The sequence below is a fragment of the Marmota flaviventris genome, chromosome 1, assembly GCF_047511675.1.
Source record: "Marmota flaviventris isolate mMarFla1 chromosome 1, mMarFla1.hap1, whole genome shotgun sequence".
NCBI classification, from domain to species: Eukaryota; Metazoa; Chordata; class Mammalia; order Rodentia; family Sciuridae; genus Marmota; species Marmota flaviventris.
The window spans coordinates 119150130-119170970 of NC_092498.1; the positions used below are offsets into that span (position 1 = coordinate 119150130).

General features: G+C 39.0%; 2 protein-coding genes and 1 non-coding gene across 10 annotated transcripts in view; 1 reads left to right on the forward strand and 2 right to left on the reverse strand.

The window, feature by feature from the left end:
- Sfi1 (SFI1 centrin binding protein) overlaps positions 1-20841 on the forward strand; it is a 75504-nt gene that overhangs the window by 41533 nt on the left and 13130 nt on the right. Inside the window, exons 10-17 of the mRNA XM_027953449.2 lie at positions 745-906; positions 2953-3023; positions 3989-4081; positions 5276-5373; positions 7147-7213; positions 11953-12083; positions 19954-20035; positions 20339-20517. Of these exons, the coding sequence (XP_027809250.2) occupies positions 745-906; positions 2953-3023; positions 3989-4081; positions 5276-5373; positions 7147-7213; positions 11953-12083; positions 19954-20035; positions 20339-20517 (883 nt within the window). The remainder of the gene's footprint in view (positions 1-744; positions 907-2952; positions 3024-3988; positions 4082-5275; positions 5374-7146; positions 7214-11952; positions 12084-19953; positions 20036-20338; positions 20518-20841) is intronic.
- Pisd (phosphatidylserine decarboxylase) overlaps positions 1-20841 on the reverse strand; it is a 121999-nt gene that overhangs the window by 38068 nt on the left and 63090 nt on the right. The window lies entirely within an intron of this gene.
- Positions 11412-11530, reverse strand: LOC114106537 (small nucleolar RNA SNORA26). Its single transcript, XR_003585214.1, has one exon. It is a non-coding gene; the product is annotated as a small nucleolar RNA SNORA26 (small nucleolar RNA).

Genomic DNA, 20841 nt, shown 5'->3' on the forward strand with positions numbered 1-20841 from the left:
TTCACCCAAGCCTCCCTGCAAAACTGTAGTCTGCCAGCCCTGTCTCTGGGAAGGTTTTACCATGTCCTTTGAAAATAATGATAGATGAGCACTGGAATAGTTAGTGCTGGAAGGTAGAGTGTGTTTAGCATGATGAGCTACAGACTAATGCTAAGTTGCTGAGGTTAGCTTTGAACTTGCCATCTTCCTGCTTCCAACTATGACACTTGAATATCAGGATAGACTGCTTTCCAGTTCCTGAGCTTCAGCTTATTAGGCCATTGCGTGATTAGTGTAAAAGGAGTTTGACTAGGATCAGCCTGGCTGAAAACTTTTCCCAACATGGTGACCAAAGTTATGTGTCGTTGACTAGGTCCCTGATTTCTATCCTGGAGGAATCTGTGTAGTGGTAAAAGTAAAACAAAGTCCTCTTTAAAAGCATCATTCCTATACATCAGTAGCTAATGAGAAGCCTCAGTGCTTGAGTAGATTTTATTGATTCTTCTTCCCTAAAATCAGAGACCTTTTTCTTTCCTTGGAGAGAGCAGAGATAGTTCAGAGATTCCTAGTGTTTAACGAGCTTTTTTATTTTTGGTGCTGAACCACTGAACTATACCTCCAGCCTAAAAAAACTTAAAGGATTCTTTTTGGAGCAGCCTTAAATCCTTGCTTTCTGCTAGTAGCAGGTTTCAGTTCATCTTACAGATACTTTCAGCTCATATCACATCTGGGAAGAGCAGCACCTATGTTATTTCTCTGTTGCAGAAATGGCAGAACAATTCTACCATGTCACTGTGCTCCAGATATACTTCTGTGACTGGCAGTGGGCCTGGGAGCAGAGGCAGAACTTGTATGCCCACCAGGCCCTGGTGGAGGAACTGGCCAAGAGGATGGCCCTGAGAAGGGCCTTCACACACTGGAAACACTGTATCCTTTTCAGCAACTCAGGCCTGCCTGCCACCTCAGCCAGACCAGCCTGAGCTCAGCACCATGTGTATACATGTAAGGTGAAAGTATCTACCGAACAATTTAAGCCAGTTTTATCTCTGTTGACCTTTTAAAACTTTTAAAACTGGGACTATACATACAAACAATTACTTATATTTATAGTTTAATGAAAAAGAATAAAATGAATACCTGTGTATTCATCACCTGACTTAAAAATAGAACATTGTTAGCAGTCCTGTTTGCTTCCCTTTTTATAGCCACCCCCCCCCCTCAGGTAATCCTATTGTCCTATTATTTTTTTTCTGTTATCATTTCACTGCTTTTTTTCTTTAGATGATGATGATGGTGGTTGCTGGGAATTGAACCCACAGACACTTAACCACTAAGCTACGTTCCCAACTCTTTAACCCTTTTTATTTCTTATTTTGAAACGGGGTCCCATTAAGTTGCTTAGGGACTTGGTAAGTTGCTGAGGTTGGCTTTGAGCTTGCCATCTTCCTGCCTCAGCCTCCTGAGTTGCTAGGATTACAAGTATGTGCCATCACACCTTGCTCATTGCTTTTTTTCTAGCCATTAGATGGTAGAAATAGCCATAGCTGTGTATTTCTTGATGACACCATTTTTATGAGCATAGTTTCCATGTATTTAGCTTTTGCTTTGTGGAGCATTATGCATTATCTTCTCAATCCTTTTAGCAATCCTATGGTGTAGGTATCACCATCTCCATTTATAGGTTAGGAAACATATTCAGGGAGGCTAAGTGATTTTCATAGTATGGTAAGTCTTTGGCAGAACCTAGATTTTTACTCCTGTGCACATGTTCTTAATCACTATCCCCACCATAGTATGTGCCCAATATGAGAATTTTCAATACTTTGGATGTTCATCTGCACATTTGTTTGTTCATCAAAGTCTAGCTTTGTTTTAAACTTGTGCATAAGTGCTTGGATATGGGAAAACTCTAAGACTTACGTAGTTCATTGTTTATTAGGGAAAATAGACATGAAAATGGGTCTGGACAATATGGTAAGATAAGTGCTGTCAAAGATTTGTATCAGTTCTTGGTCTTCTAGCAGAATAGTTGAGAAAAGGGCATTTCAGGTGGAAGGAAATGGCATTTACATGGCTTACAGGTGAGGAAGAGCATTCAAGAATCTGTAGTGAGTTGTGAGCGGGCCTGTGCTGAGGAACCAGGCTGTAGACCTCTGGTGTGCAGTGCCCAGGAAATTGTGTTTTTTCCAGTGGCCATGGGTAGCCTATGAAGGTTTTCATGAAGACAAGTGATAGTTAGATTGGGCTTTAGGAAGGACAGTTCTGGATTGGAGGAGAAATGCTAGCTAGCCCAAGGAAATCAGTGTTGTGAAGAGTCACATTTAACCAGTTATATGAGGGACAAGTCACATGAACTGCTGGGGCAGAATGGCAGGGAATGGAGAGGAGAGACCTAGGAGGAGAGCAGATGGGTGCGGCAGCTGAGTAGATTGGGGGAGTGGGAGGATAAAAGCTTTGAAATAGCTCCAAGGTTTTTAGCTCAAACATCTAACTGGATCTTTACACCAAAACAGAATACAGAGAAGGAGGGGACTGGGGTTGTGGCTCAGTGATAGAGTGCTCGCCTAGCATGCATGGGGCACTGGATTTGATCCTCAGCAACACATAAAAATAAAATAAAGAGATTCTGTCCACCTAAAACTTAAAAAAAAAAAAAAAAAAAAAGAATTCAGAGAAGGAGCAGGTTCTGCTTCTGTTATGGTGATTTTGAAATGTTTACCAAAATCAGTGGTAATTTATCTCTGGTACCTTTTGCCTCTTATCAAGTGGGCATCCAAGGGGGAAGGTAGCAAGGCCAGCTGTTTGATAAATAACTCATATGATTCCCCTTTTCTACTGTTTTCTTGGGTCATCAGAAGACAGAGGTGGATATTATCCCACCTGGTAGGCTTATTACCCCTGCAGCCATGACCTTTTAGGTGGATGTGCAGGGTATGAATCTTGTTGAGACTAGAGGCCTTAACTTCTTGGCAGACGTGCTGCTGTGTGCAGAAGAAGCTGCTCAGTGTGAAGCAGCAGAAGGGTACCACCGGCGCAGCCTGCTGGTAAGAGCAAAGCAGCCTGGTATGGTTCTGCTCTGAAGTCTCCACCCAGGGACCCTAACTAACTTTGGCTTACCGAGTGCAACCAGTTCCACACTAGCTTAGTTTTAGTCATGAAACCGTTTTTTGTTTTTTTTTTTTTTTTTATTGTGGGTATCCTTGTTTGCATTTTGGATCAAGAAGGTAATGGTATAGGGTCAGAGGGATTCAGTGGTCTAGTCCTGGGGGTTTTTATATGATCTGATCCTTCTTTAGTGGCAGAAGACTAACCTGTAACAGATGCAATGCTGAGCTTGAAGCAAGATCTGGGTAGTGAGTTTCTGTGGTACCCAGTTCCTCTCTCCCACCCTTACCACATGAAGTGGTCTTCAAAGACTTTAAGAAGCCCTTCAGTTTCCATAGAACACATAATTAAAACCCTTAACTTCTCTTCTGTCACAGAAAACAAAATCCCAAGGTGTAGGGCAGTGATGTGAGCAAGAACTGGATATCCTGCCCTTACCCCAAGCCCCCTTCTCTCCAAGGATTCCTTCTACCCCACTCTAGCAAAATTATATTTGTAATTATATAAATGTACGAACTGACCCTTATGTGGCATAAAAACAAACAAAAAACTACCATAGGCAAAAAAAAAAAAAATCTCTTTTTTCCTTTGAGAGAGATAAGCTGATGTTTGATCTTTATCTCTGAAATTCTCATGTGGGTCTTGGGGGGATCCTCCTGGTCGGAGATGAGGCAGTAGGCAGTGGGCTAACCAATACTACTGAGTTCTGCAGTGCAGGCTGGCTTGTATTAGGCTGTCTGTTGAATTTCAAAGCAAGGAAACTCTCAGGGAAATGGAGCAATCCTGAGTAGCACTTGCAGAGCTTTTTGCACCCTGATTCTGGGACTGGTTTCCTCTGTCTATGCTTATTTCTAAGACTTTACTGATTCTGTGTAATCACTTGTGTCCTTTCTTTTTTGCATAGTACTTTTGCTTTAGAGCCTTAAAAGACAATGTGACCTGTGCCCACCTCCAGCGAATAAGAAGGAATCTTGCTTACCGGCAGCATGACATCATGGTGAGGGTTATCTTCTATATCAAGGGAACCCTTCTGATAGTTAATTTATCTCCCCCCCCCCCGTACCCCTTTAACATATGTGCCAAAAGATTTGTCCAGATTTTAGACTCCAAAAGTCTTTTCCCCCCCCACTGCTGGGATTAAGCCTAGGGCCTTGTGCGTGGTAGGCAAGTGCTTTATCACTGAGCTACATCCCCAGCCCTTAGACTTCAAATCTTAATGTCTGTATCATTCAGTATCTGCATTAACTTTTGTGACTGGCTTATTTCACTTAGCATAATGTATACTTTTTCTTAAAAATGACTGGCTTTTTAAAAATATTGTCCAGTTATTTTGTAAAGCATTCCTTATTCTCATTTTATTTTGGTGGTGGTGGTGTCATGGTGCTGCGGATTAAACCTAGGCCTTGTGCATGCGAGGCAAGCACTATATCAACTGAGCTATATCCCCAATCCCTAGCCCTTTATATTTTTTAATTTGAGACAGACCTTCACTAAATTGCTGAGGCTGGCCTTGAGTTTAGGATTCTCCTGCCTCAGCCTCCTGAGTTGCTGGGATTACAGGCATGTGCCATGGTACCTGGCTGTTGATTGCTTCCTTTTGAAGTCATTTTATTCTAACAACTTTCTATAGACTAAAAGTTGGGCCTAAGGGCTTGAATAATTGGAAATTAAAACATTTTTGCAAGACTACTTATAGGTAGTAATATGTGATAAATTAGTTTTAATTTCTTTTTAAAAATATTTATTTATTTTTAGTTTTAGGTGGACACAATATCTTTATTTTATTTTTTTATGTGGTGCTGAGGATCGAACCCAGTGCCTCACACATGCCAGGCGAGCGCGCTACCATTTGAGCCACATCTCCCGCCCCAAATTAGTTTTAATTTCTAAAGTGACTTTAAAATGGTTTCACCTTCCATGAAGCCATGACTAGGAATAACTTCTTCGTCCAAATTTCCACAGACTGAAAGAACCACCCCTTTGACTTTTACATTGGTCAAGGACAGCTCCATAGCTCAACCATAATTATTTTGAAAGCTCATGTGTGTTTGCTGTTCCACATTTAGGTAATACCTGTTTGGGGGGAACTCAGGGGTTTATTGTAGTAAGGATTCACTCACTAATAGATAAAGAGTGATCATTTTTACTTTTCACTGTAGTAAACTTTAATTTTTCCCCTGTTTTACCTTAGCTGCTACGCAGATTCTGGAACCTCTGGCAGTCTCAGATTGAGCAAAAGGAGGAAAAAGAGCAGCATTCCTTACTGCTTGCAGCCTGGGGTCACTACAGGTAGGACTCTGGTTTCAACTTACGCCTCTCGCAGACATCTTATGATTCTTAACAGTTTTCCAGGAGTGATCACTCACCCTGTTGTAAGTTAGTGCTATAGACAGACCTTTTAAGGGCAAAGGCCATGTTGTAAACCAGTGATTCCTGAATTTTCATGTTGCTTTTGGCTGATCAAGTGAGAAGTAGAATAGAGATATTTTGTACTGGGCCTTGGCCCTCATAGTTTGAGGTATGTGCCTGGTTGCTTACTGCCTTAGTCTTTCAGGCATTATGATGTTCACGTCTTGGAATTTATGTACTGGTAGTGTTAAAGAGTCAGGCCAGTAGCTGTTTGTGGCTCAGTCTTGAAGGTACAGGGAGTCCTCAGTATTCTAGAGCTAGTCATTCAGTTAAATAAATATAAAAATAAATAAAAGTACCATATCTGTGAGGAAAATTCATAATGTGTAGAAGGAAGTATAGAAACACACCTGTAATCCCAGCAGTTTGGGAGGCTGAGGCAGGAGGAACACAAGTTCAAAGCCAGCCTTAGCAACTTATTGAGGCACTTAGCAACTCAGCAAGACCCTGTCTCTAAATAAAATATTAAAAAAAAAAAAAAAGGACTGGGGTTATGGCTCAGTGGTAGAGCACTTGCCTAGCATGTGTGAGGCACCGGGTTTGATTTTCAGCACAACATATAAAAACAAATAAATAAATGAAATAAAGATCCATCAATAACTGTTAAAAAAAAAAAAAAGGTGGGGGTGCTGGAAATTTGGGTTGGTGGTTAAATGCCTCTGGGTTCAATCCCTAGTACCAAAAAAAAAGTTGCTTGTTCCTCTTCCTGTAACTCTTAATTCTTAATTCCTCAGAGGTAGCCATTATTAACTTTCTTACTGTCAGAAATGTTTGCTATGTTCAATATCTTTTTCTTCCCTTTCTCTCCCTCCCTTCCTCACAATAATTTGCATAGTTATAGGTCCAGTTCTGGAGCATTTTATATTATTTATTCTTGTTGCTAGGGATCAAACTCATGTCCTTATACATGCTGAGCAGACACTGCGCCATTGAACTGTATTCCCAGGTGTTTTAGTCAGCTTTTTTGCTGCTGGGACTAAAAGATCTGACCAGAACAACTGTAAAGGAAGAAAAGTTTGAGGGCCCATGGTTTCAGAGGTGTTAGTCCATAGAAGGCCAGCTGCATTCCTCGGGGCTCGAGGTGAAGCTGAACATCATGGCGGGAGAGTGTAGCAGAGGGAAGCAGCTCACATCATGGTGATCAGGAAGCATACTGAGACTCTACTCTCCAGATACAAAATATGTAGCCCATAACCCTACCCCCAGTGAACCACTTCCTCCAGCCACACCCTACTTGCCTCTAATTACCACTCAATTAACTCCACCAGGGATTAATTGATTAAGTTAAGACTCTTAGGACCTGAGGCAGGAGGATCATGAGTTCAAATAAGATTGAAGAAGGTTCTCCTCAAAACCTTCTTGTATTGTCTCACACATGAGCTTTTGGGGGACACCACATCTAAACTATAACACTAGGCTTGGAGCATTTTTAAGCAAGAATCCAAATCAGAGTTGACAGGTTTCATGTTAGGTGTCTGGTTCTTATGTCCTTCTCTTCTGGAATGAAACTAGTAAATTTGTAGTGTGCGTTTATACCTCCCGAGAACTAACTGTACCTGGATTCACCTGACTTAAAAATAAAACAGAATTTTAAAAACCTAAAATCCAAAAGTATGAATTGATAATACCTTGGTATTCTGTGTTTGATTTCAGGGTAACATTGCTGCGCAAGTATATAAAATTATGGTTACAGTATATGCAGAAGAAAAGATACAAGCAGGTATGGAATACTTTAATAGCAAATAGCTCTACTCTTACATTCTTGGGTTTGGAAAATGCTTACACCTTGAAATCTTGTTATGATTTGGAGGAGAAAGTGATGTAAAAAGCTCAAAGGTATTTCCTTCAGTTTCCACCATTGTTTTATTTTTTATTTTTTTGGTACTGGGAATTGAACTCAGGGGCACTCAACCACAGAGCCACATCCCCAGCCCTATTTGGTATTTTATTTGGAGACAGGGTCTCACTGAGTTGCTTAGTGCCTTGTTGTTGCTGAGGCTGCCTTTGAACTCATGATCCTCCTGCCTCAGCCTCCCGAGCCACTGGGATTACAAGTGTGCACCACCGCGCCCAGCTCCATAACTCCATTATTGTTACATAACTCCATTCCTTCATCTACTACAAAAATGCAGGTTTTTCTTAAAAATCAATGAGCTCTTGTGAGCCATTTACATCTTTACCAATTCCATCCCTAATACTATATAAAAAAAAAAAAGCAACTTTTTTTTTGCAGTACTGGGTACTGAAGATTGAATACAGGGGTGTTTTCCCACTAAGCTATATCCACAGACCTTTTTATTTTTTATTTTGAGACAGGGTCTTGCTAAGTTCCTGAGGCTGTCCTTGAACTTGAGATCCTCCTGCCTCAGCCTTCCGAGTTGCTAGGATTATAGGCATGTACCACCACACCTGGCAGGAAATACTTTTTTTAGGGAAAAAAAGTGCCTCCGACACTGCAAAGTACTGAAGATACAATTATGATACAAAGGAGGCAGAATTCTTGTTCTCACAGGCTTACAAATTAGTGCCAATGTGGCACGTGAGTGTGATCTCAGTGCTGGGTCTAATGATTAGGAGTAGCTGTTTGGAATACTGAATCTCATGAGAAGGATTTCAAGTTTACATTCAGACTCGGGGATGTTTGTTTAGTTAATAATATCTGCATGAAAAGGGCCCTTCTTAGGCAGGCACAACCTGGCACTTGCCTGTAATCCCACCAATTTTTGGAGACTGAGGTAGGAAGATTGCAAATTCAAGGTCAGCCTCAGCAACATAGTGAGACCCTAAAAAATGTAGTGAGACCTTGTCTCAAAAGTAAAAAATACATAAAGGGCTGGATGTGGCTCAATGGTTAAGTGCCCCTGGGTTTAAATGCTTCTTACCCCCTCCTCAAAAAGACCCCTTTGGCTGACCTTGGCAGTGAATCAAAGGAAGACACAAACCAAACTCTTCAGTTATTTTTGTATTGCCCTCCCCACCCCCATCTCCATCTGCTGCTAGTCTCACATGTGAATCTCAAGTTTTTGGCTGGCTCCCCATGGTTTTGGGATAGAATACAGTTTTTAGCAAGGCATACAAGCTTTTCTGGGAGCTGGTCCCTCTCTATTTCTGTCTCTCCTTTGCATTACCAGTCTTCCTTCACAGCTGCACTCTGGCCAGTTGAGTTGCCATTCATTCCCGAATGACCTGTGCACATGCTTGCCTCTCACTATACCTGTAGTTCTCTGTGCCTCACTATCCTTCTAGGTCAGGTGTTTCCCTCTCTTCCACACTCCCAACCCCACCAACTTGTGTAGTTTATCATTGCACATTTGTTTCTGGCCCCTCTCTCCTGCCAGCCTGTTAGCTCCTTGGGGGTATAGTATGTCTCTCATCTTGACCACAGTGCTCTGCATAGAATATGTGCTAATGTGTGGATAAATGAATGCACAAATAATGCATGAAGTGCTGTTGATCATGTAAGAGTTTTTCCCAAGTATCCTCTTTTTTCTGGGAGTTTGGATGGTACTAATCCAGGACATAGATTGTTTTGTTTTGTGTTACCTTGCCTTCCATACATAGAAAATGCTTAGAGTTACTAAGCATTTGGAGACAGGGTCTCACTGAGTTGCTTAGTGCCTTGTTGTTGCTGAGGCTGCCTTTGAACTCATGATCCTCCTGCCTCAGCCTCCCGAGCCACTGGGATTACAAGTGTGCACCACCGCGCCCAGCTCCATAACTCCATTATTGTTACATAACTCCATTCCTTCATCTACTACAAAAATGCAGGTTTTTCTTAAAAATCAGTGAGCTCTTGCGAGCCATTTACATCTTTCTCTTAAGTGTATTTAATGCAAGGTCAACAGAATGTCTCTAGGCCTTTTAGAAAATGACTTGAGTGCCAGGGTGGAAAGATTGGGTTTATTCCAGGTAGAAATCAAATGGTCTCTTTATTTCCTTTCCAGAATAGAATCTTTCCTTGACCCTGGGGCCAAGCACAGGTAGAAAGTCAAGGGTCAGCATTCTTTCCTCTCTTACTGTTCTAACTTTCCCTGCTTTTGAAGGCAGAGTTTGAAGACAGGTCCAAAAAGTAGTAAGAGCACTGTTTGATTGCCTTTAAAAACCTTTAGCTAACAATCTGAATGGCACAGTTTACATGTCCCACAAGCACATTTGTTCTATTTTAGGAAAAGATAAAAATATTATTTATTGTGGGTTTTTTTCTTTTTAGAAAGTAGTACATACAGAATGGCAAAATGTTTGTTAATTGTTGAAGTTGGAAGACAGGTTCCTGGGGATTCATTAAACTTTTGGTTCTACTTTTGTTTATGTTTCAAAATACCATAATAAAAAGTAAAAATAAAAGCAATGTATCAACACAATAGAAAGTTTTAAAAGTGCACAAAGACAAAGAGGAAAAATAAAGAACTCATAAGCTTGCCTGTTATAATGACATTTGGTGAATAAATCAGATCTTTCCTCTGTGTGGGTAGGAGTATGTGTACCCATGTATTCCCCCCCCCACACACACGCATATGCACAATGTTCTGACTATCACTAAAAAAAAAAGTCCCCCCAAACTCTGTGGCATATAACAAGCACCATTTTGTTATGCTTAAGGATTCTGATGCTCATAAATTGAAAAAGGACATAATAAGAATGGCTGGTTACTGCTCCATGATTACTGGAGCCTCAACTGGGAAGATTCAAATGGCAAGAGTTAAGAATCATATACAAGTTTCTTCACATGCCTCTGGTTCATGGATTGAAATGACTCAAACACTGGGCTCAACTGGGAGTGTTAACCAGAGAGTGTCTGTTTATGGCCATGGTGCAAGACCACACATGAACTTCCTCACAGCATGGTGGTTTCAGGATTATCAGATATCAGGGCTTCAAAATTAAGTGTTCCAGTAAACAAGACAGAAGATGTGTGGCCCTTCATGTATCCCAGGAGTTACCTGGTATCACTTTCACTGTGCTCTTGTGGTTAAAGTGGAAAAAGCAGTCAATATCCCACCCAAAATCAAGGAGGGGGAACATAGGCCAATTCTCTCAATGAAGGAGGATCAAAGAATTTGAAGCCATATTTTAATGGCCTCCTCTACATTCATATGTCTTTCTCCCCCAAAATTTTGGATCTTGGATACATACAGATTCTTAAGTCAGTGTCTATTTTGCTACTGATATATCAGTGAAATGATAGCCTTTTCCAATTACATGAAATGTTAAAGAATCTGTATGAGCGGGACATGGTGGTACACACCTATAGTCAAAGTGGCTCGGGAGGCTGAGGCAGAAGGTTTGCGAGTTCAAAGCCAGCTTCAACAACTTAATGAGGCCCTAAGCAACTCAATGAGACCCCGCCTCTAAATAAAATATAAAAAGTGCCTCAGTGGTTAAGTGCCACTGGGTTCAATCCCCCCCCCCCCCGCCAAAAAAAGAATCTGTATGACAAATATATAATACAGAAAAGTTAAGACATACTATAGGGTTAGAAAGAAGTATGTGTATTTAAAACAAATATGGCAAAGGGCTTTTGTTGGTTGGTTGATTTTTTTGTTTGTTTTTTTAATATTTATTTTTTAGTTTTAGGTGGACACAGTATCTTTATTTTACATTCATGTGGTTCTGAGGATCGAACCCAGTGCCTCATGCATGCTAGGCCAGCACTCTACCACTGAGCCACAACCCCAGCCTGGTTGGTTGTTTTTTAAGGTATTAAACCCAGAGGCACTTTACTGAGCTATATCCTCAGCCCTTTTTTAATTTTTTTTTTTTTTTAATTTTGAGGCATGGTTTCACTAAGTTGCTTAGGGCCTCACTTTGCTGAGGCTGGCCTCAAACTTGCAATCATAACTGCCTCAGCTTCCAGAGTTACTGGGATTATAGGCCTGCAACATTATGCTTGGCCTAATGACATCTTTTTTCTTTCTTTTAGCTGTAACTGCAGGCAGTATTCAAAGAGTTTTGTAGTCTCTTCTCTGTGTTTTATAAAGGTTTCCTTTATCCTTCAGTGTTAGCCTCTTATAGCACTGCATCAACCTTAAAAGGGCACCTAATGACATTTTTAAGGCTCAAAAAATCCATACACATTTGAGTTAAATGCTGACAGACAATAAAACAGGTAATGGGTGTGAAAATCTCTTAAACATTAGGGGAAATATATACATGAATATGCGCAATGTATGTATGTATATATGCATATTGATGTAAATATATATGTGTATACATATATATGTATTTGTGTTTATATATATGAAGAGATGCTCAGGCCATGTGTCATTAAAGAAGTGAATAGATTTCAGCTGTCATATTTTACTTTTCTACCTAGCTTATTGGCAGATATCAAACATGATTTTTAACTTTTTCTCAATTTTATGGTATAGGAAGGAATCTTTCAAGAATATGACATAGAAGGTCATTTGTTGTGGGGGTGGAGAGAAAGCAAAGCAAAAGACATTTATTATTTTATGTTAGCTCCTGCAGGCCAGAGCAGACAGTCATTTCCAACAGAGAATCCTGCCTACTGTCTTCCACACATGGAGTAGATTCTGGAGACGGCACCAGCAGGAAAGTATCCTCAACACAAGAGCAGCACGTTTTCACAGGTATACCCTACAACTCTTCTCTGCACTCACATCTAACTATGTTGACCACACAGCCCATTTGCTTTGCTTCTAAGCCTCCCAACCCCCAAACCACTGTTTTTTCCTGAATTTTCAGTAATGTGAGCTTATTGATTTTATGTAGCAGGAATAGACAGCCAGTATCTCCACTGAGAAAACTTTTGCAAGTGCTTTAAAAAATAGCCTGTGTTTTATGTTCCTGTCCTCCTTTCATGCTGCTGAGAGTTCGATTAAAATCTCCCATTAGCTTTCTGGATCAGAGTGTGGTGGGACCTTGCATTGCTTAGCAGCATTGCTATTCTTGAGTATAATTTCCCTGAAATATTTAGTTCCTGTTCTGCAAGCTGGCTTTTTGAAGTCTGACATTATAGTCATCAACAAAATTGGAATGGCCAAGGAGCAGAGCTACATCTTTTCAGCACCACAGGGACAAAGTTACCTGTAGCAGGTCCTCACTGCATGTTGGTGGAATATAATGAAGAAATCATTAATTGCTAACTGTGTGTCAGCCACTGTGTGGGCATTATATGATGGAAGAAAGAAAAAAAATATATATAAGCTCATTCCACTTATGATATGACATCTTATTTTCATTGATTTCCTTCTCATAGTAGCCCTGAAAGAACAGGTTCAGAATGATAAATGACACAATCAGAGATAAGGTTTTAAATCCACATGTATTCCAAAGTCCAGGTAATTTCCACTTGATCAAGAGAAAGGTCTTTCTGATGACTTTGTAGGAGCTTTAAATTCTTATAAGATGATAAGGCTGATACATAAGTAACAATTGAAAAATAAGAGAATAGATCAGTCCAAATTATGTCAGACCACAAATCCTAGAGCTCAGAATTGGTGCTAAGGTGACTGGGGAACATGAAAGTACTTCGGGAAGGCTTCCTGTGAATCAGGAGGGTGAAGATCAATGACTGGAGTCACAAAATGAGAAAGGCCAAACTGTGGATTGGACTGGTCCTATAGACACATGATGGACAGATATTTGGGCAGCTGACAGTTTTGGAGATTACCCTGAGTACAGTGTACATCATTTTAGAATGGAGAGGTGACAGGGTATACGCTCAATGGGAAAGTTGGGTGGTGATCTTGAGTTTGGTGGATTCCAGGTGCTAGTTTGAAAGGATCGCCCAGAACTATGGGGCTCCTGAGTACAAAGGCCAAAGGAATGTTTTTAGGGAGTGGCCATGGGAATAAAAACTGAAAGAGGACAAGTCTTGTCTCTACCTTTATCTTGTAGATAGAGTGGATTCACCTTTACCTAGTTCCTGTATTGGTACCAGAATGGTATAAGATCCATTTGAGAAATTGCGTTAGTACTAATAATTTGTTATATTGGTTCTCTTGCTTTTTTGTATTTTACATGGTATGGGGACCAAATTCTTTAGGGTACTTTCCAAATGGTCAAGAGGAACCTCTAAAAGGAATTTTGCTGGGGAGCAGGCTTGGGTGATGTTAGAGCTATTACTGGAGACCAAGGCTGGAGAGTGAATTGGAGGCAGGGAGTAGCCAGGAGACTTGAAGGACAGTTAAGGCCTGATCTAGGTTTTGCACAGTTCTTGATGGTTGGACTTTTTAGAAAACTTAAGTTTTCAGGTACTTGCCTTCCTGGTTTGTGAGGGAGCTGAGGATTTGGGAGTCTGACTAGCAAGTAGTCAATCAGGCCTGAGTTCAGACCTTTGCTCTGCCACCTGTGACCCTCGGCAGTCATTCATACTTGAGTCTCAGTGTCCTCAAATAAAAAGTGGAGATGGTTTGATACTAGTCCCTGTCTCATAGTTTGTCATGAAAACTAAATGGGATAATATATGTAAAATACAAGCAGAGTGATCAGCACAAAATAGAAACAATCCCTCTAGCCCTCATAATTAGTTTGACCTGTAACTGCCAGGGTAGATAAATGTTCATAGCATTGGTTTGGAGTTTAGCAAATAAGTTTCAAAAAAAATATTTATTTTTTGTGAGGTATGTCTGAGGAATACAGATAGAATTTAGAATCTCATGAATTATAACTAAAATTATGATCTGTTAGTCTTTCAGTAAAGTATACTGAGAGTGAGACAAAACTAGCTTACCTTTTATAAAAATTGATACAAAATTTATATACAGTGAAAGGCACAGATTTCAAGTGGTTTGATGCATTTTCACAAATTATGGATAATCAGCATTCCATCAAGATATTTTTACAGGTTTTTTTTGCTACTGAATTGCCACATAAATATTCATCTATTTCTGAACTTTCTTTTCTGTTGTACTTATCTGTTTGTTTATCCTTATGTCATTATCATACTCTCTTGACTACTGTATCTTCATATTTTTTGAAACCAGATGGCAAGTCCTTCAATTTTATTCTTGAAATTTCAAGGCTGTTTTGTGTATTCTCAGTCTATGTGCATTCCCATATAAATTGTATCAGTTTGCCAGTTTCTATAAATAATCCTTTTGGGATTTTGTTTGGGATTTTACTGAATCTGATACATTTCTCCTTGGGGGGTGGTGCAGGGGAGTACCAGGGATTGAACTCAAGAGCACTCAACCACTGAACCATATCCCCAACCCTATTTTGTATTTTATTTAAAGACAGGTTCTCACTGAGTTGTTTGGGGTCTTGCTAAATTACTGAGGCTGACCTTGAACCTCCAGTTCTCCTGCCTCAGCCACTGCATCTGGCTACATTTCTCCTTTGACATAAGTTTTCCTTAATAGTTTGTTGTTGTTGTTGTTATTGTTCTTCTTAGTTGTACATGACAGCAGAATGCATTTAAATTCATCATACGCAAATGGAATGCAACATTTCAATTCTCTGTACACAATGTAGAGACACACCATTCGTGCAGTCATACATGTACTAGGGTAATGATGTCCATCTCATTCCATCATATTTCCTACCCCCATAACCTTCCCCACACTCCCCTTTGCCCAATCCAAAGTTCCTCCATTCTTCCCATGCCCCTCCCCCCATCATAGATCAGCATCCACTAATCAGAGAAAACATTAGGCCTTCAGTTTTTTGGATTGGCTTACTTCGCTTAGCATAATATTCTCCAACTCCATCCATTTAACTGCAAATGCCTTAATTTTATTTTCTTTTAATACTGAGTAATATTCCATTATGTGTGTATAGCACAGTTTTTTTATCCATTGATCAATTAATAGGCATCTAGGTTGGTTCCACAGTTTATCTATTGTGAATTCAGCTGCTATAAACACATTGGTATGGCTATGTCACTATAGTATGCTGATTTTAAGTCCTTTGGGTATAGACCAAGGAGTGGGATAGCTGGGTCAAATGGTGGTTCCATTCCAAGTTTTCTAAGGAATCTCTCCACTGCTTTCCAAAGTGATTGCACCAATTTGCAGTCCCACCAGCAATGTGTAAGTTTACCTTTTTCCCCAACATCTCTCCAACACTTATGCATAGAGGGTTTGTTTTTTTTTTTTAAACCAGAGATTGAACTCAGGGGTGCTTAACAACTGAGCCACATCCCCAGCCCATTTTATTTTATTTTGGAACAGTTTTATAGGGCCACACTAAGTTACTGAGGCTGGCTTTGAACTTGGAATCTTTCTGCCTCAGTCTCCCAAGCTCCTAGGATTACAGGACTGTGCCACCATTCCTGCTGTATAGAGATTTTATTTTTTTTTATTAAATTTATTCCTAAATAACTTACAGTTTTAAATGCTAGTGTAAATGGAATTATTTTTAAAATTCATTTTCTAATTGTCTGCTCCTAGTATATAGAAAAATAATTGATACCTTTTATTCTATGACCTTTATAAATTCACTTATTAGTTTTAGTAGTTTCTCTTTTCTAATAATTGCATAAATAATCATGTTGTATACAGATGAAGATAACTTTGTTTAATTCTTTCTAAACTGTGTGCCTTCTTTGCTGCTGCTGTTCTTGTTGCACTGCCTAGTATCTCCAGTATAATTATGATTTTGACTTCCTACTATTTTGTTAAGGATTTTTACATAGAGGTTTGCATTTTTTGGTAATGTTTATTTTCTGACTGTGTAAGATCAATAGTGTTTTTTCTTTAAATTTTTAATGGAATTTGCTAGTTAAATTATTTGGGCTGAGAGTTTTCCTTATAGAAAGGTTTTCTCTTTTTTTCTTTTTTAAGTTGTCAGTGGACCTTTATTTTTCTTTCTTTATTTATATGCGGTGCTGAGAATCAAACCCAGTGTTTCACACATGCTAGGCAAAGTGCTCTACCACTGAGCTACACCCCAGTCCTAGAAAGGTTTTCAATTACAAATTTAATTTTGTGAATAGATATGGAGCCACAGAGAGTTCCTATTTCATTTTGTGTCAGTTTTGTAAAACTCTTTTTCAAGATAATTTTCATTTCATCTAAGTTGTCACATATATTGGTATAAAGCTGTTCTTAGTAATGCGTTTTGCGTCCTTCAATGTAGATAGAATCTTTGTCATCCTTGATTTTTCTAATTAGTGTTTCTTGTTCTTCTTAAATAATTTTTCTAGGGACTTATCAGGTTTTTTTTTTTTTAATCCCAACTTTTGGCTTTTGTTTCTTATTTTTTGTTACATAGTTTTAGCTTTTTTTTAATATTCTTTTTTTTTTTTAAATTGGTGTTTCTTTCTTTCTTTATTTTTATGTGGTGCTGAGGATAGAACCCAGGGCCTCGCATGTGCTAGGCGAGCGCTCTATCACTGAGCCACAACCCCAGCCCCATAGTTTTAGCTTTTTAATAGTTTCCTTCTTTTTACTCTTTTGGTTTAATTTGCATTTCTTTTTCTACCTTTTTAAAGTAGAAGTTCAGATCATCAACTTTTTGCTAGATTACTGATTTTAAATGTTTCTTTTCAAATATAACCATTCTGAACTATAAGATTTACTTCTACTTTTAGCGTCATCCCGTAAATTCTAATATGTTATGTTTTCATTATTATTCAATTAAAAGTACATTTTCATTTCCTTTGTGATTTCTTCCTTGACCATGGTTTTGTTGAAGTATGTTGCTTAATGCCCAAATAATTGGGAATTTTCCTTACATATTATTGTTCTAAATTTATAATTTAATTCCCTGTGACCAGAGACTATACCTCATATAACTTCAATTTCTTAACTCTATTGACATTTATTTTATGGCATACATATATATATATATAGAGAGAGAGAGAGAGAGAGAGAGTGAGAGTGTGTGTGTGTGTGTATGTGTGTGTGTGTGTGTGTGTGTCTATTTTAGTGACTAACTGAGTGAGACTCTGTCTCTAACTAAAATACAAAAAAGGGTTGGGAATGTGGTTCAGTGGTTAAGTGCCTCTGGATTAACTCCCCAGTATTAAAAAAAAAAAAAAAAAAAAGTTTATACCCCAATTGATGGGTATAATGGTCTTAAATATTAAGTCAAATTGGTTAAAATTCATTTTCAAATTTTCTGCCCTTACATATTTTATTTGTTTACAGGTTTATCTGTTTCTTTCAGTAATACTGTCAGTTTTGCTTGATGTGTTTGGAAAATCTGTTATCTGTGTATATACATTTGAGATAGTTATATATTCCTGATGAATTGCCCCTGTTATTATTTTGACATGAACTTCTTTAGTTTTGGTAATTTTTTTTTGTAAAAGTCTGCCTTTTATATTTATATTATATTTATATAATCTCACCTGCTTTTTTATGTTTACTGTTTTTATGATTTTCCATTTTTGTACTTCCAGTTTATCTGTCTTCATATTTAATAAAGCATATCTCCTATAAACAACATCTAATTGCTTCTTTTTAATTTTTTTATTATTAGTTGTTCAAAACATTACAAAGCTCTTGACGTATCATATTTCATACATTTGATTCAAGCAGATTATGAACTCCCATTTTTACCCCGTATACATATTGCAGATTCACATCGGTTACACATCCACTTTTTTACATACTGCCATACTAGTGTCTGTTGTATTCTGCTGCCCTTCCTATCCTCTACTATCCCCCCTCCCCTCCCCTCCCCTCCCTTCCCCTCCCATCTTCTCTCTCTACCCCATCTACTGTAATTCATTTCTCTCGTTTTTTTTTCCCCTTTCCCCTCACTTACTCTTATATGTAATTTTGTATGACAATGAGGGTCTCCTTCCTTTACCATGCAATTTCCCTTCTCTCTCTCTTTCCCTCCCCGCTCTCGTCCCTGTTTAATGGTGATCGTCTTCTCATGCTCTTCCTCCCTATTCTGTTCTTAGTTGCTCTCCTTATATCAAAGATGATATTTGGCATTTGTTTTTTAGGGATTGGCTAGCTTCATTTAGCATAATCTGCTCTAGTGCCATCCATTTCCCTGCAAATTCCATGGTTTTGTCATTTTTTAGTGCAGAGTAATACTCCATTGTGTATAAATGCCACATTTTTTTTATCCATTCATCTATTGAAGGGCATCTAGGTTGGTTCCACAGTCTAGCTATTGTGAATTGTGCTGCTATGAACATCGTTGTAGCAATATCCCTATAGTACGCTCTTTTAAGGTCTTTAGGGAATAATCCAAGAAGGGGAATGGCTGGGTCGAATGGTGGTTCCATTCCCAGCTTTCCAAGAAATCTCCATACTGCTTTCCAAATTGGCCGCACCAATTTGCAGTCCCACCAGCAATGTACAAGTGTACCCTTTTCCCCACATCCTCGCCAGCACTTGTTGTTGTTTGACTTCATAATGGCTGCCAATCTTACTGGAGTGAGATGGTATCTTAGGGTGGTTTTGATTTGCATTTCTCTGACTGCTAGTGATGGTGAGCATTTTTTCATGTACTTGTTGATCATCTAATTGCTTCTTAATTTTTGTAATCCAGTCTGACAATCTCTGCCTTATAATTAGAATATTTAGTTCATTTATATTTCATGTAACCATGGTATGGGTGGACTAAAGTCTATTTTCCCCCCTTTTTGCCTTGTATAGAGGACATTTAAAAATTTTTAGTATTCCACTTTACTTCCTGATTTTTTTTTAGCTCAGTATCATTGTAGTTTTTTTTTCCACTTTTATTTGTATTTTTTTCAATTGACACATTTTTATTGATGCATTATCATTGCCATTGTAGTTTTTAAATCATTGTTCTAGAGATAACAGTGTGCATCCTTCACTTATTATAGTTCTACGCCATTTTATATTAAATATAAAATATAAAAACAGTAAAGTTCCATTTTCTTCCCATCCTTGATATTTGTTGTCATGTATTTAACATCTACAATACATAGTTTTTATCCCACAAAACCATATTTTTTGGCTTTTAATAATCATGAAATCTTTCTAAAAATTAAGAAAAAAATATTCTCTTATATTTATCCTCATACTTTTCATTTCTACTGTTCTTGTTTCTTCATATAGATTTATCATTTCCCTCTAATCTTTAGCATATTTATTGTACAAGTGAAGTAGAAACGATCTCAGCTTTTGTTTTTGTTCTCTCCACTCTGGTTAGGCCATTCTTGTCCAACCTCTGGTATCCTTATATGGCCCTTAGATCTGCAAAAATCACTCTCTGCTGGGCCTCAGAGAGTGTGCCCTCATCTGAGGACCTGGAAGTACCTCAGTAAAATTCTGGGTATTTTCTTTTGCTCAACACTCACTTTTCCAAAAACCTGATCCTAAATTCCAGCTTCTTTAGCATTCTGGATCTCAAATCTCTGCTTCTGATGCCAGAAATACCTGGGGAAATGTTGGAGTTTGTAGTTTTTTATGGGTGATATTATTGTCTGCATTCCTTCCCATTTTCTTTCCTTTTTTCCTCATTAGAACTATCAAGGGCAAATCTTGAGTATTTGAAACTTGTAGTTCTGTGGGGTTTTTTTTTAATGTGTTTAACTATTCAGTTTTTATTTTTTATTTTTAGCGAGACATTAGAGAAGCAAGTTTTTTCTATCTGGTGGCAGAAGATGTTTCAGCATCGAGAAAACCGCTTGGCAGAGAGAATGGTAAGTAACTCTCCCTGAGGAGGTTCCTGAAGGGTTAGGACTTGTTTTAAAACCTGCTCTCACTGTGTTCCCTCTTCAGGAAGTTGCACAGAACTCAGGCCTACACTACAGCATTCCTTCCTGTTACTTATAAGCCAGGAACAGGTTCTGGCCAGCTGTGTCTGTTGTCAGTAGAGTTTATAGACAGCTTCTGGGCCAGGACACCTAAAAATCCTTTTTTTTTTTTTTGCCTTGGTAATTATTCATGACCTATGGAGTCTCCTATCTGACTTGTTTTGTTCTCTTCCTCCTGTTGTCCCTCAGGCCATCCTCCATGCAGAGCGACAGCTTCTGCATAGGTCCTGGTCCACCTGGCACCAGCAGGCAGCAGCACGTCACCAAGAGCAAGAGTGGCAAGCAGTGGCCTGTGCCCACCACCACCAGGGACAACTGAGGAATGTTTTCCACACATGGAGGGAGAGTGCCCAAGAGCTCAGAAAAGAGTGAGTGATCAGTTCTGTATCAGAAGTCCTTTCTACCCGGGCCAGTTCGGACCATAGCACCAAGGTTGTCTCTAAGTGCCTGCCCAGAGGCCTGTGTTAACCTAGACCAGTTGTAAGTTCCAGAAATTCAACCTGAAATAGTCTAAATAAAACTCGGACTATAGGGAGAAATCTTGGGGTGTTCCTTGAGGATCATGGTGTTCCTAGTGGTAGGATCTCAGTTGGAACAGAAGTGTTCTGTGGATCTGGGAGGTCCTATCCATTATTTTGCTTACTAATTGGAGCCCATTTGAAGTGACTATGGCCAGCAAATAGACTGATAAG